Raw genomic sequence first — 14942 nt, 5'->3', positions numbered from 1 at the left:
CAGGTGCATGTGAAGTTAGGACACCTGTTTGTGTGTGTGTGTGTGTGTGTGTGTGTGTGTGTGTGTGTGTGTGTGTGTGTGTGTGTGTGTGTGTGTGTGTGTGTGTGTGTGTGTGTGTGTGTGTGTGTGTGTGTGTGTGTGTGTGTGTGTGTGTGTGTGTTCATTCTGCAGCCAGGTTCAGAGAGGAACGTTTTAGAGGATCGTGATCTAGGCTGTATTTATTGATTTGTGAGCGTACTAACTCGGGAAGTGGCACGGCCTGCCTTCACTTACAGTAACTAAAAATGGGTTTCCTCTATGAAACTCACCGTCAGAGAGCGAGGGAGGAAAAGAGAGAGAGCACCCGTTAAACTGCTTTTCAAGCCCGCGCTCACACGGCCATCCCAGAGAAACAGCGAGGTTACATAACGCAGAGTAATACCTCAAAAGTACACGCTCACAAACATACAACCACGACTCCTTTCTCTGTTATCCCATCTGACCTGAGTTACAGCTTCAAACACAGATATGAAAGGCTCATTTACTTGGGCAGCCACCCTCCGCATCAGACCCCTGACGCCAAAAGTGCCCTTTTTCGTTACTTATGTGTGAAAAGGGTTTTTTCCCTTTTCTGGCTGCAGATCCCAATGCAGCGTGAAACTGACGCGATGGGATGTCCGCAGCCAGGGCACCAAACAAGCTCATTGTACCTCACCCTAACCTTATCTTCTTATTAGGGATGGGTACCGAATTCGGTACTTTTTAAGGTACCGACCGAATTCCATAGTACCGACCGAGCTCCGATTACCGTCATTTGAAACAGTGCCTCGTTTCGGTACCGGTCGTTCATAACGAGAACTTGCCAAGACAGCTGCGCATGCGCAAGAGCGTTATGTCGTCGGTCGCTGCGAGCCAGTTGTAAACAGAGCAGCATGGTAGAAAGAACGCACGCTAAAGCTTGGGTCCACTTCACTAAATGTGATGGGTAACTGGGTGATGATGAAACCAGCGACAACGATCTAAGTGAGACATCCTCATCTTAATCTGCTCCGGTAGGTAAATAAAATGTTTAAGATAACGTTAGCTTGTTAGGTTAGCTTCCATTTCGCTAATGGTGCGTTCGCTTTCTCCTTGGAACTCCGAATTTCCGACTAGAAGAACATGAACGCGCTCTAAAGTTTGGCTTCACTTTACTAAATGTGACGGGTGAATGGGTGAAGATGAAACCAGCGACAACGATCTAAGTGTGAGGCATCATTGTTTTGATCTGCTCCAACAGTTAAATAAACTGTTTAAGATAACGTTAGCTTGATATGTTTGCTTCCTATGCCACCATTGTTATCAGCTAATGGTGCGTTCGCTTTCTCCTCGGAAATTCTAACTTCCCAGTAGGAAAAATCAAATGAAAAAGGTCGGTAAAAGTAATGAAGATACACAGTAAATTTAGTTCACAGTAAAGATGTTTGCTTCAGTTTAATTATCGGCTTATAAAACTACAAGGACGATGTTAAAATACAAACAGTTGTATGATATTTATCGTGATATTTATTAAATATTGTTATACATTGAGAAAAATATATATTTAATTATAAAAGAGAATTAAAATAATAAACACTCAAAAGTATCGAAAATTGGTACCGTTAAGTACCGGTATCGATTCCTAGGTACCGGGAATTAGTACAGAATCGATTCAAATGTCAAAGGTACCCATACCTACCTCTTATTTAACCTTCCCCTCACCCCTATCCTAACCTTAACCGTCTTGCTAGCGAATACGTTAGTGATGTGTCGGTCGCTCTAAAAGCCGGCTCTATGAAGTGAACGGCGGGAGCCGCCTCGTCATTGGTCGAGTTTGGACCGAGGCAACGTGGGGGGGTGGGGGGGGGGGGGTCAACTACCATGGTGGAGGTTAAAAGTAGAGGGTATTTGTAACCTCCCCCTCGCCAGATCGTATGTTCTAACGTTCCTCTTGGGCGGCAAATACGGAAATTCACAGTCAGAATGCATGGGAAACAAACGCTTGATCACAGTGAGAGTAACGTTTTAGGTAGCAAGAGGGTTGAGGTTAGGATGAGGGTGAGGGGAAGGTTATAAATAGTGAAACGTTAAGGTTTAGGTGCAGTTAAATGAGCTGGTTCGGTGCCGCATCAGCGGACATCCCATCACGTCAGGTTCACGCTGCATTGGGATCTGCAGCCAGAAAAGGGGAAACCCCTTTTCGCACATAAGTAACAAAAAAGGGCACTTTTGGCGTCTGGGGTCTGACGTGGAGGGTGGCTGACCAAGCGTTTGTTTTTGACGCGCTGGAAGTGAGAATGTGTTAAATATTTCTATTGAGTTTGGCTAAAAGCGTCTTGGTTTCATGTTTTTGTTTCCTTCTTCGTAAGCCACCACCACAACCTAAGGTTAGGAGAGATACGGCTCCTAGAAGAAAATGTCGGAGAAATCCAAGAAAAAACCAACAGAGCGCTCCGAGATGAGGGACCGGTCGTGTTGACAGTAACTACATGGCAACACCTGAGATCGGACAGCCCCCGTGGTGTGAGATTATATTTATTTAGGCAATAAACTCAGCAATATTATTTCTTTAACACTTGATTGACAGGATTTAATACATGGCATTCATTTCTCACGTCCCCGCCCTTTTTGTTGAACGACTGGGCGTGGAGCAATAAGAGTGACCTCGGTATCAATGTGGAGTCCGCTGTGTTTTGGGGGGAAATTCCTCTTTGCTCCTAACAGCCGTGTTACGGAGGCCAAGTGCAATTTGTGCCAAAATGTGAGAATGTAAGGATTCAGAGAGCAAGACAAAACCCTGCTGTGTTCCGTTTCCCAGAGCTGAGAGTGAAACAGCACAGTTGGGTGGATGTTTTTAGGGGATTGCTCTTATTTCTAAGTGTAAACACTTAAATTGAATTTTGAGGTGAACAAAATGCAATTAGCAGCAAGAATTTGCTAAAGCTGCTTTCTCTTCGTTAAGTGTCTGTGGCTGATCCTAAGGGGCACAAAAGTGATTTTAAGCATTTTGGGGGTAGTTTATGTCAGAAAAGCAAAGAAACTCAAGGTTAATCTTTTATTATTTAGAATTTTTGTAAAGATAAGTAGGAAAAACTAGCCTAGTGAACTAGACCACATTCTTGCTTTGCAAAGTGGGCTACATATTCACATGTATAGTCTGGCTTGCCAGGCTGAGGAAAAACTGTTGTTATGAGAATGTTCAGGGCTGTAACTCCTCTCCTTTGTATGTGTGCATGTGTGTATGTGTGCATACATGCATGTGTGTGTGTGAGATCTGATGTGGGGGCTGTGAAGGAGGGGATTCTTGGCGTAGGTCAGCGGTCTTGTGATGGGGATCAGGAGCTCTTTCCCATGGGATTTAAAATTCTTTGACTTTGACTAAATTAAATGAATTTCTTTGAAATGAGCAAAATAACTGTAAAGTAACATATGAGGAGTGTACTGATTTAAATTCCATGTTATTTAATAAGCCACAAGGCGTAGGATTCCATAGGAAATATGAAATCAACCTTATGGATCTGTAGGTACTGTTTAACCAGAAGACTGGACCTTTTTATTGCAGGGATTAGATAACAGCTTCGTATTCACTCAGAGACAACAGAAGAGAGAGAGTCAAGTTTAAAGTTTAAAGATTTATTAAAAACAAACTAAACTAGACTAACTTTAACACTAAATGTATGGTGTAACTAAGGTGGATGAGACGGAGAATGGTGTGATGTGGAATGTTGTTCAGAACCAGCAAATCCGAAGAAGCAATTAGTTCTGATGGGAACTGAAGATGATGTCTTCGCGCTAAGCTTTGGTTAGAAGATTCACAAACACATTCGACGCCATTTTGTCGGTCTACATACCCTTAGCGGAAGTTCCCGTCTAGATCAGGAATGTCGAGGTCCAGCTTGACCTTCTCTGGAACCGAAGCCGGTAGGAAAAGCAGCGGTTGGCGACCAGACCAGTCTTGAGATACTTCCGGGTCACGACAATTTTGTTGGCGTCTAGCGAGACCCAAACCTGGGTCGTGATGGTTCAGCTTTTATTCTGAAAGGAACCGTTGCAGCAGGTGGAACAGCAACAGATTTTATCCAGCTTGTTGTTGGTTCTTTTGGCTCAAGAGGAAAGTTACGGATTGGCCACTCCGACAACTTCTCTAGAACGCTTTGAACTGGCATTAAAGATGACGTGGGCATAGTTTTATACTTCGGATGTTTTGGTTCATGGTCGAATGAAAAGATGACAGATTCACCAAACACCACCAAAACCACGCCGCCGTCAGATCTGTCAGATTCTGATTGGAGTGAAAGCCATGTGTCATGTCTTTTAACGCTACGTGAGATCAGTCCTAGTGGAACATTTAAAGTCATATTACTTATTATATTCTATAGGATTATAATGAAGTAATTAATACTTTGATTTCACAGATTGGTCACATCTTATTTATTGACTAACATTTTGCTGGATTAGCTTTTTAAAATAGAGTTCTTTGATAAATTAAAAAGAGAGAGTCCATTCTTCATTCTTCTGTTGAGCTGGAAAGAAGCTGTTTATAACAAATGCATGAGACCTTGAGACCGTATCTCATGCAGACTGGTTCTGTGTCAGAGGAGAGGGAAACAGTCATTTCATTCCGTTACAGGAGATAGCTGCTAAATTTTAATGCTAACATTTTGTTGTGTTTAGCTTTTTACAGGAATAAAAATTAGCAAACATGTTAAATTACTTCCTCACCTCATTTGTCATGACCACCACAGTGGTATGGTTGAATATTGCTTCATTTATAAAGTTAAAAAAATAAATATTTAGAATCACATCTAAATATGAAGTTAAGTTTTAAGGTTTAGGATCAAATATAAGTAAATTAAAGTTGCATCTAAATGTCCAAATGTTAACATATATTTGAGGATTTAGAACTAAACTTTGAACTTAAAAACTTCAATGCGACTTCACTTTTACCCTGATCTTCATTTGCCTCTTAGCTTCATATTTAGTTTCAAACCACCTTATTTTTCCTTACAGTTTTAAACACTTACATGTATTTTAACATACTTAAATTTGATTCAAAACATCTTTGTTAAAAAGTTTTTATTTAGATTTGAATCTAAATATTTTAAGCTAAATGTGGCCCAGTATATCTGTTCATTTTTAGTGCCTTACTTTGCAGTCGGCGCCCCATACGAAGCTCCTTTCTTCCATCGAGCTGCTTTAGACGGAAAATCACTGAGTTTATGACAGCTGCTGTGGTTAAATATTAATTTGTGAGTGTGTGCTTGTGAGCATATGAGATTAATGGATGCATCACCCTGTTGGACATTTTTAACACCTGTTTGTGACGGCTGCTACTATGTCAAACCTCCCACTCTGACCATGCATATTCAACACCTCTCACCTTTTTCCGGTTTTCATTCTGCGTCTTTCAGGTGTTTGTGTTAAATGATGCACGCAGGTTAGTGATCAATAGGAATCTGTGTGCCCTGGTTTCCCTCTGCTCTTTGAGTTATTTTATAAACGACACCGCTGCAGCTTCGTCCAGCGACTCTGAGACAAGACTGTGTGTCAAACTTGTGATCGGTGCTAAACGATTCATACGTGTCCAGAGGAAGAGCAGTCAATGAAACAAAATGGATCCCTTTGCTCAGTCGTTGCTGGCAATTTGGCTGAGGTTACCTTGGCAACACAAACTTGGTTTCTCACTGAGAGCAAGAAGAGATGGTTGCTGGTATAACGCAACCACGACAGCACTCATATCCAACAGCAACAGCCTTGAATTTGTTTTCCCATCAGCTTTATCATCCCGGTCAGTGGGCGGGATGACAGCCGTGCATGCTGGCATGTTCATCTCACATGAGCTCAAACTATCACGGAAATATTTTCTTTTCAACTTTTGCACAGTAATCGTTTTAATCTCGTCATCAGATCACAGTTTGTTTATATAACAATAATAGTTGTCTCTGCGTGTTCCTGCATTCACAGAGAAAAGCGACCTGGATGCTGTTGTTGGACAGGTTCACTGGTTCAGAAACATTTTTATGCTCATGCGAGGAGACACAGAGGTGCACCAGCGTTACAGCATCTTTTGTTTTGTGCACCAGACTAACAAAATGTCAAATGCACAAAAAAGCAAAGCAAATCATCACAAATGATTTCCAGTCTGGTGTGTGCAAACAAATGAGTAATGTGAGCTATACCATTAAGAATAAATGTTTGAATGCATCTGTTGCTTTTTTTTCCCTACACTATCAGAACAAACGTGCTCTTTACTTGGTCAGCCATGGATGACCTTTATGGATGCCTTTCAGCTCCAGTTCTCCAGTCAGCCTCCATTTCAAACAAGCCACTGCTTATCAGTCACCTATTACTTCTCGCACCGGCTCCTTCAGCAAACACAGGCGCAGGCATTCGCCACAAAAATGCACACAAACAGAAACACTGGCATCCAACATTTCTGCTTCATATTTTAAGCCACAAACAAAGTTGCTGTGATTCAATTAGTGATTCAGCATCGCACGACCCTTATGTCCTAAATTCCTTGTGAAATTTGAGATCATTTTAAAAATGCAGCCAAATGAAATTGGATTCATTAAAGAATGACAATGATGACTTTCTCTGGAGTTGGATGCATGCATCATGGTGTCTTTGTGTGGGTGTTTATTTCCCCCGGGCCAGCTGGGGTTAATGTGATTGTGTTTAATGTGTTTCTTACATACCCCTGAGCAAACACATCCACTGTGTGACTGACTTGGTTGTTTGGCACAATAAATAATGCAAATCGCATTTACCTGCCACTGAAAACAGGGCCAATGGGAATTAATGTCAAGCTTCCTTTTTTTATGCCTAAAACGTAATCCCTGTCCACCTTTCTTGCTCTTAAGTAGAGCTGCTCAAATGTTTAACTTAAAGAGACAATGTGTAGTTTTTACCATTCATTTCTGTCAAAATGTTGTTGAAAATTAATGAAATGATGCCCAGTGGTTGAGAAATATTGACAACTTTGTATTATTTAACCATAAATATCAGGTCTAAAATACACGGGAGCAGGTCTAAGTCTCTGGGCGACGCCATATTAGATGCCATGTTTCCTTCTACGGGAGCCCATGAAGACAAAATACATTTGCTGATTTGTAACAAACGGTTACAAAACTTTCATCATTCTTAAAAGTTGTTGTTTGACACATTTACCTCTTCGCTTGTTGCCAGTGATGAAAGGCAGTCTGATGTGCTCGTTATTTTTGCTAAAGTTTGCACTCCCCGCGGCTTTTTGACTCTAATGGTGTCCGTTGATAAGGTCTTACTCCAACACAAAAATATTGCTTGCTTGCAACAATTTAGGTATCTACTGCCCCCTATTGCCAGAAAAAATACACACTGTCACTTTAATTATCACAAAACACCAAATCACTTAAAACTCTACAAATTAAAAAAAATTGCAATCTTCTTTTCTTTAATTGATTTATGCCTTCTGATTGATTTAACGTCTGTGTCATTGTGTTTTAAAAAATGCAAGAATAACACACCAGCAGCATGTGGATCACACACACTGTAGCAGCTGTTCTCTGTTTTACCCAACACTCTGCAGCACTGTCTGTCACCGTAAATGATATTATATGTGAACTTGGCTGACGTCCTTTATGCAAAGCAAGGCTGCTTTGTGTGCACATTTCATACACAGAGGCGAATCGATGTGCTTTCCATTAGCGAGAATAGCTGAAACATTAAAGTCAAAGTGACAGCACGATTAAAATATGCAAATAAATTTAGATCAAATTTAAAACCTAAATTCTTTTCAGATTTAAGAGTCGGAAAAAAGACCAAGTTAAAGGGTGAGCTGTTACAATGCAGAATGTGGGCGACGGTGGCACAGGAGTTAAGTGCTCGCCCCATAATCGGAGTGGTTGCAGGTTCGAGTCCCGCTCAGTCTGTCGCTGTCGTTGTGTCCTTGGGCAAGACACTTAACCCACGTTGCCTGCTGGTGGTGGTCGAAGGGACCGGTGGTGCCAGTGCTCGGCAGCCTCGCCTCTGTCAGTGCGCCCCAGGGCAGCTGTGGCTACATCGTAGCTCATCCCCACCTGTGTATGAATGTGTGTGAATGGGTGAATGACTGATTGTGTTGTAAAGCGCCTTGGGGGGTTCCAGGACTCTAGAAGGCGCTATCAAATACAAGCCATATACCATTTACCATAGAAGGTGCAGCATAAAAAACAGTTGTTCAAAGGCTGATGAATACATGAAGGTTTTCAGTTTTGATTTAGTAAATGCTGTCTCCTAAAAGTGTTAACAGAATCTAAATCTGCTACAACAACTTTATGATTTCAAGAAAAGAAAATATATTGATGATCAAGTTTAACATGTCAGCAGGTTTTCATTTAAAATGAATACGTTTATAAGAAACTGGTAAAGAGATTACAGGTTTTAACCTTCGATACGGTCATTTTAATGATCTTTACTGCTGAGAAATACAACATTTAGCATTAAAATTAGGTAGAAAATGTCGAGATATCGGTCACAAAAATTGGTCTATAAGAATCGGCAGTACATATCGGCCATCGGTTGACCGTGTCTCCTACATATCAGCATTGTGTCAACATTAAAGAAACCAATATTGTTCGACCTCTAGTTGGTAGGTTTTCATTTAAAATGCATAAGTTAATAGCGTGGACAACAAAGTTTTAACCTTCGATACGGCCATTTTAAGGATCTGTACTGCTGAGAAATACGACATTTAGCATCTCAGAGTAACCAGGATTTCAACATTCATCAACACAATATAGATTTATTTTCAGTTCAAAGACACTTTATTAATCCCAGAGGGAAATGAAGCAGCCCCACCCACAGTTCCTCTCAAATATATGAAAAGCCTAACATGAGAACTTCTGTGTTTCCTTCAGGTGGAGTGGGGATTGCTGCCACTCAGCTGTGCAAGACGGTGAAAGACGTGACGGTGTTTGGCACCGCGTCAGCCAGCAAACATGAGACCATCACTCAGGGAGGAGTCACGCATGCCATCGACTACCGCACCAAGGACTACGTCGAGGAAGTCCGCAAGATAAGCCCGAAAGGTTTGAAAGCTTTCAGTGGGAAAGCATCTTGCATTTGGCTTTTGTTTGCACAAGAACACGATTAAAAAATAAATCACACGCGTGTCGGTTCTGCATGGTTTAGATCAACAGATCCTCGTTGGACAGAAACAAAACTACCACAGATCAGTGCTGAATTCAGGCGATATGTTTTCTTACAGATTGTCTCAGCAGAGCTGGCTGACGTTTGCACCAGACCAGCAGTGCATAGGAATCCTTTTCCCACCAAGCGAACGTCCTTTCTCCAAACAGTAGCAACAAAGTTTCGTGTTGCTGGATTTGCTGCTGATAATTCACAAAAACGATTCGCTTCTTTAGTGAATGAAACAAAGTCCGGTTCCTGCTGTGCTTGTTAACCTTTGCCATGTTTCTGTTTATGATCCCAGAGATGTGTTTCATAGCGTTCCTCGCACCCAAAAAATCTGTTCTCTGTGGCGTGAAGTGAGACAGACACGACTGAGACTGAGGCGTCAACTGTGAGAACTGACTCTTCACACAGAGTGTATCTAATTAGAGGCTCGGATCAATGTACAGCTCCGATCGCTACCTATCCCTCCATCTTTGGCTCTGTCAGGTCATGTTCTCTGGTCCAGTCAGAATCCAGCTGTGAGCCCCTTATGATCAATAGGACCTGGGTTTAACACAGCAGCGAGTGCCAGCCCAGTTTAAGGAGTTCCCTCTGGCACAAAGGTGCATCATTAAGGCTGAACCTACAGGGCTGGATGGTGTTGAGCCACAAAAGGAAACCTTTATTGACAAGTTGTCGGTTTTACCATCATTTCTGAGACTAGATGATGGAAATAAGGAGACATTTTAATCCCTCTTGTCTCATAGGGATGAAAAAAGACGATACAGGAAGAGGTCGTGTGTTTGGCTTCTCCTGTCCGCCTTTACGGGTTCAACTTTGTGTTAATAAGGTGCAGTTTGGCTCTGCTCACTGCTTTTAGTGAACTCTGGCGTGCAAAGTGGCCCTCTGAGGAGATTTGGCAGGCTGATCCTCCTGAATTTGCACCACTGATAACTCCCTCCACCTTCTTTTTCTGTTCCAGGCTTAGACATCATCCTGGACCCTCTCGGAGGATCAGACACCCATAAGGCCTACAATCTGCTGAAGCCTATGGGAAAACTCATTACCTATGGTGAGTAAACACAAATGCATCAGAAAAGATCATCAGCTGCTCTTATTTGATAGCAAAGCTTGGACTTAATGTCAGAGGCACTAAGGTGCTCCGCTTTCGGCGAGAGATGCCCGCAACTGGAATTTCTTCCTGGAACACACGAGTTACATCTTGAGATTAACAGATAAAATTCTTTAAATTCTTGTCACTCTTGCAATAATTTGAAAATATACTGCAAAGGATTACATTTTGAATTATTTTTTAGGAGCTGAAGAAACACTTTTAGCTCCTTTATAAAAAAAAACAATCTTTGAGATGGTTGGAAATGGACAGAAGCCAGTTTATGCAACATTTGTGGGTTTCGCAGCGGCAGAGTAAAGCTGCTTTCTGGTGGGTACACTGGCCTCTCAGTGTGCTGTGTGTCATCCGTGGGAAGCCCGCTACGCTCTCTCTGTTACAATACACGTCTGAATTTGTGGAGTGGGTGGGGTCGGCATCCGTGAAGAACAGGGCCTTGCCTTTGCGTGTCTCTCAGAAACCTACAACCCAGCATGGTGCCCTCCACCCTCACCCATTCAACCTCTATGGTCGATCTGGGTAGCTGCTTCTCTCCCAGCTTATCAGAAGTAGGCATGGTGGAACAATGAGGAGCTCTATCCACACGAAACCTGGAATGTGTGTGAATGTAGCCGCCTGGGTCACTCATTTTTCTCAGAGCACGCTTTGTGTCCCCCTTTTCCCCCCAAGAAAGGAGGAGACGGAGGGCGCAGACGGCTAAGTGAACACGTAAGGGGGAGGGGCTGCAAGTGTGTGTGGTGGCAGTGACAGCTGACGTGCTAAAGAGGGTTATAGGGTGGAATAGGAAGTGAGAGAGTGTGAAACTGGAGTGAGACAGCAAGCAGAAGAGCTTCACACCAAATATTATCAAGTCGCCCTAAAACATAAAATTGTTAATGTTTGTAAATAAATGCAAATGTCTTGTAAATGATGTTTACCAGTAGTAACTGGCCAAAAAACGGTGTCGTCTTCAAACCAACTGAGACCGACTCCCTTCCCATCAGGTGCAGCCAACATGCTGGCAGGTCAGAGGAAGAATCTCATTGCCGTGGCCAAGAACTGGTACCACCAGTTCTCCATCCACACACTCAGCCTGATCCAGGGGAACAAGTCAGTGTGTGGCTTCCACCTAGGCTACTTGGACGGGGAGACGGAGCTCATCGCCCAGGTCATGAACACCATCCTGGAACTGCACCAGCAGGGCAAAATCAAGCCCCACATTGACTCCACCTGGCATCTTGAGCAGGTTTGTGTTTGCTTCGTCTGGATTTATCATGCCTCCAGCTAAGGTGGAGCCACAAGGATGTGATGTTTGCTGGTGTTTATAAATGGTTGCAAAAGTGTGAAATCAATCAATCAATTAAGTTAATCAATTTCCCTCTGGGATTAATAAAGCATTTTTGAATTGAATTGAATTGAATTGAAATGTGTTTAATAATTAAAGATCTGTTGTCAAGAATGTTCAAAGTGGAACTTGCTGATCTTCAGCTTGCCGTTGTCCCTCTCTGCTGTGCTTCATCTCTGCCTTTTTAGGCGGTCTCTCGTTGGGCTTGACTGCTGGAAATGCAAAACTGCTTTAAAGTACGCACGTTTTCATCTGGAATCACACTGGTTCAATCACACACTGGTACAATGGTTTTGTAGCCCGACAAGCCATCCTATATATGTAGATATATAGCCTAGCTACGACCCATAGAGAGACATCAGCTGTAGGGGTGGAACTACGGTTGTTTTACAGACTGTCTTCGCACGCGTTTGGACACCGCTAGAACCAATTAGTACAATGAACAATGTGACATAAAGTGGGCACGGAAAGTATTCAGACCCCCAGCAATGTTTCACTCTGTTATATTGAAGCCATTTGCTAAAATCAATGAAATTCATTTCTTCCTCATTAATGTACACATTATTGACAGAAAACACAGAATTTTAGAAATTTATGCAGATTTATTGCAAAAGAAAAACTGAAATATCACATGGTCCTAAATATTTCGACCCTTTGCTCAGTATTTAGTAGAAGAACTCTTGAGCTAATGCAGGCATGAGTCTTCTTTGTAAAGATTTGAGGATCCTTTGTTATTCCTCCCCATGTTGGAAGGTAAACCTGCGGCCCAGTCTGAGGTCCTGAGCGCTCTGGAGAAGGTTCTGGTCCAGGATATTCCTGTACTTGGCCACATTCATCGTTCCCTAGATTGCGACCAGTCGTCCTGTTCCTGCAGCTGAAAAACACCCCCACAGCATGAGGCTGCCGCCGCCATGCTTCACTGTGGGGACTGTGCTGGACACGTGATGAGCAGTGGCTGGTTTTCTCCACGCATACCTCTTAGAATTAAGGCCAAAAAGTTCTACGTTGGTCTCATCAGATGAGAGAATCTTTTTCTCACCATCTCTGGGTCCTTGTAGCAAACTCCATGCAGGCTTTCATGTGTCTTGCACTGAGGAGAGGCTTCCGACGGGCCATAAAGCCCTGTCTGGTGGAGGGCTGCAGTGATGATTGACTTTCTACAACTTTCTCCCACCTCCTGCCTGACTCTCTGAAGCTCGGCCACGGTGATCTTTGGGTTCTTCTTTACCTCTCTCACTAAGACTGTCCTGCCCCGGTAGCTCGGTTTGGCCGGACGACCTGCTCTAGGAAGGGTTCTAGTCGTCCAAAACATCTTCCATTTAAGAATTGGGTGCTGTGTCCATTAATGAGGAAAAAATGAATTTAATGGATTTTAGAAAATGGCTGCAATATAGCAGAGTGAAAAATTGACAGGGGTCTGAATTTTTTCCATACCTATTGTATGTTTGTTTACAGTAAATGTGAAATATTTCATGTAAAACCTCACTTGTGTTTTTGTGGGACTTAGTGTTACCATAAAAGATAAAGATCTAAGCTGAGGGATGTAAAATGGAAGTCTGCTGATGCTTCATGATGTGAATTATCTCTGATTTATTGTTGACATTTTACTTGACGTTTTTGTTTTGTTGCTCAACATGTACTGAAAAGTGCTTTTCCACTAGGAGCAAGAACGTTAATCAGAGCGAATCCATCCCTGCTTAATTCTCCAAGATGATTAATTGCGACTTGGCCTCATATTTACATTTTACAAATGCTTTCGGCAGTCACGGAGAGCAAACTCCAGGTGGATTTGGGGTTTTGTCTTTTTTTTTTTTTGCCACTGTGTGTTTGGTGGTAGCAGCAGCTGGGCGTGGCCCGACAGGCTGCCGCTCAACAAGGGAAGTTTGTCTACAAGAAGCTCTTGCAGCATAACTCGCTCAGGCTGACAGACTGGGATTGTCGCTGATAAAATGAACGCTGCTCACAGATATGAATGGAGAGGGAAAACAGATAAAAAGGGAGTGCCAGAGCCTGACATCTTCTGTTGTTGGAGCTGGTCACTATTTGGCTGTATGACTGTGGCCGGAGAGAGACACCCGCTGTCTCTCTCCACCATCTGACGCCCTTTCTCTGCCTCTCCATCTGTCTCTCTTTATGTCTAATTCTTTTTTTTTTTTTTTTTTTTTGCCATCTTTAGGTTATTGAGTCCCTTTCTGCCTCTCTCTCTCTGGCTTTATTCTCTCCTCGCTGTTCACAGTGTATCTTTTTTGCTCTTTCTCTCTTGTTGCTATGGTGACATCCTTTAGTCAGCGTATGTGTTTGTCTCAGGGAGGGGCCCTGATGTATGAGGGTAAAAATAAGACATGGAAGGAGCGTGGAGATAAAGACGAGGGATGAAAGTCCATGTCAGTCTGCTTTGGGAGCAGTTTAGTGTGAAGTTATGAGTTTCTGTCTGCAAACAATGAAGATGCCTCTTGTGCCATTGCAGAAGACAAAAAGCTCCCCGTGAGGGATGGAGCGATTATTATGACCTGAAAACAAATGCCACACCCTGACCTTATTCATCACAACCCATCCCCCCGTGTAGGTCCTTGATATGCTCAAGAAATCCATACACCTGCCATAACAACGTTCGGAGATCAGGACAATCGTTTCCTCCTGCAGATTCATTATCCACATCTGCACAGATCCCCAGGAGGAAACGTCCAACCCGACTCGTTGAGCAAAGGGTGGAAGTAGGCGGAGTGGCAGAAGCGCCTCGGCCACTCTCACTTTGACTTTCATTCTCATTGGAGTTGATTTTTTTTTGTTAAACAAATTCCTGAAATCTCCCTCCCTTTATTTCAGTGTGCCCTCTTCATCTGAGTGAAACCAGTCACTCCCCCCACCCACCCACCCACCCTCTCACTCCAAACTCCCACTCTCTCCCCTCTTTCCCATGTGTCGAAGTCGTCAGAGCCACGTTTCAGCTGGGCTCTACGTTGCTAGGAGATGGCCCTGTTGCTGTGGCGCTGGTCGTTAGGTGGTCTGCCTGCTTCGCACAAATATGGGGGATTGGAAGGACGAAGGGAGACGGATCAGACAGCGACAGGAACAGACAGTGGACAGAGCTGGGGTCAGGGAGGAGGAGGGTGGGGCAGATCTTGGCTGGGATCCTCCACTCATCATTATGATGGAGAGGCTCTGGGTCAGTTTATTACTGCGTGGGAGTTTGAGAGGAGTTCTTAGAAGAGTATGTCCTCTTCTATAGTAGTCTTTGGCAGAATCCTTTGAATTTGGACAAAGATTTGACATGATAAATGACTCGTACTAAGGTTTCTACTTAAAACGTGCTTTACTGGAAACACAACAGCAACGAATGGTTATCTTTGATGGGCAACA

General features: G+C 43.1%; 1 protein-coding gene across 1 annotated transcript in view; it reads left to right on the top strand.

Moving 5' to 3' along the window:
- Window positions 1-14942, top strand: part of vat1 (vesicle amine transport 1) — a 48547-nt gene that overhangs the window by 27732 nt on the left and 5873 nt on the right. Inside the window, exons 3-5 of the mRNA XM_015948876.3 lie at window positions 8874-9044; window positions 10112-10201; window positions 11242-11483. Of these exons, the coding sequence (XP_015804362.1) occupies window positions 8874-9044; window positions 10112-10201; window positions 11242-11483 (503 nt within the window). The remainder of the gene's footprint in view (window positions 1-8873; window positions 9045-10111; window positions 10202-11241; window positions 11484-14942) is intronic.

This window comes from Nothobranchius furzeri, chromosome 5 (assembly GCF_043380555.1).
Source record: "Nothobranchius furzeri strain GRZ-AD chromosome 5, NfurGRZ-RIMD1, whole genome shotgun sequence".
Classification (NCBI taxonomy): Eukaryota; Metazoa; Chordata; class Actinopteri; order Cyprinodontiformes; family Nothobranchiidae; genus Nothobranchius; species Nothobranchius furzeri.
The sequence above is the reverse complement of the archived record's forward strand: the minus strand, read 5'-3'. Positions and strand labels throughout refer to the sequence as shown.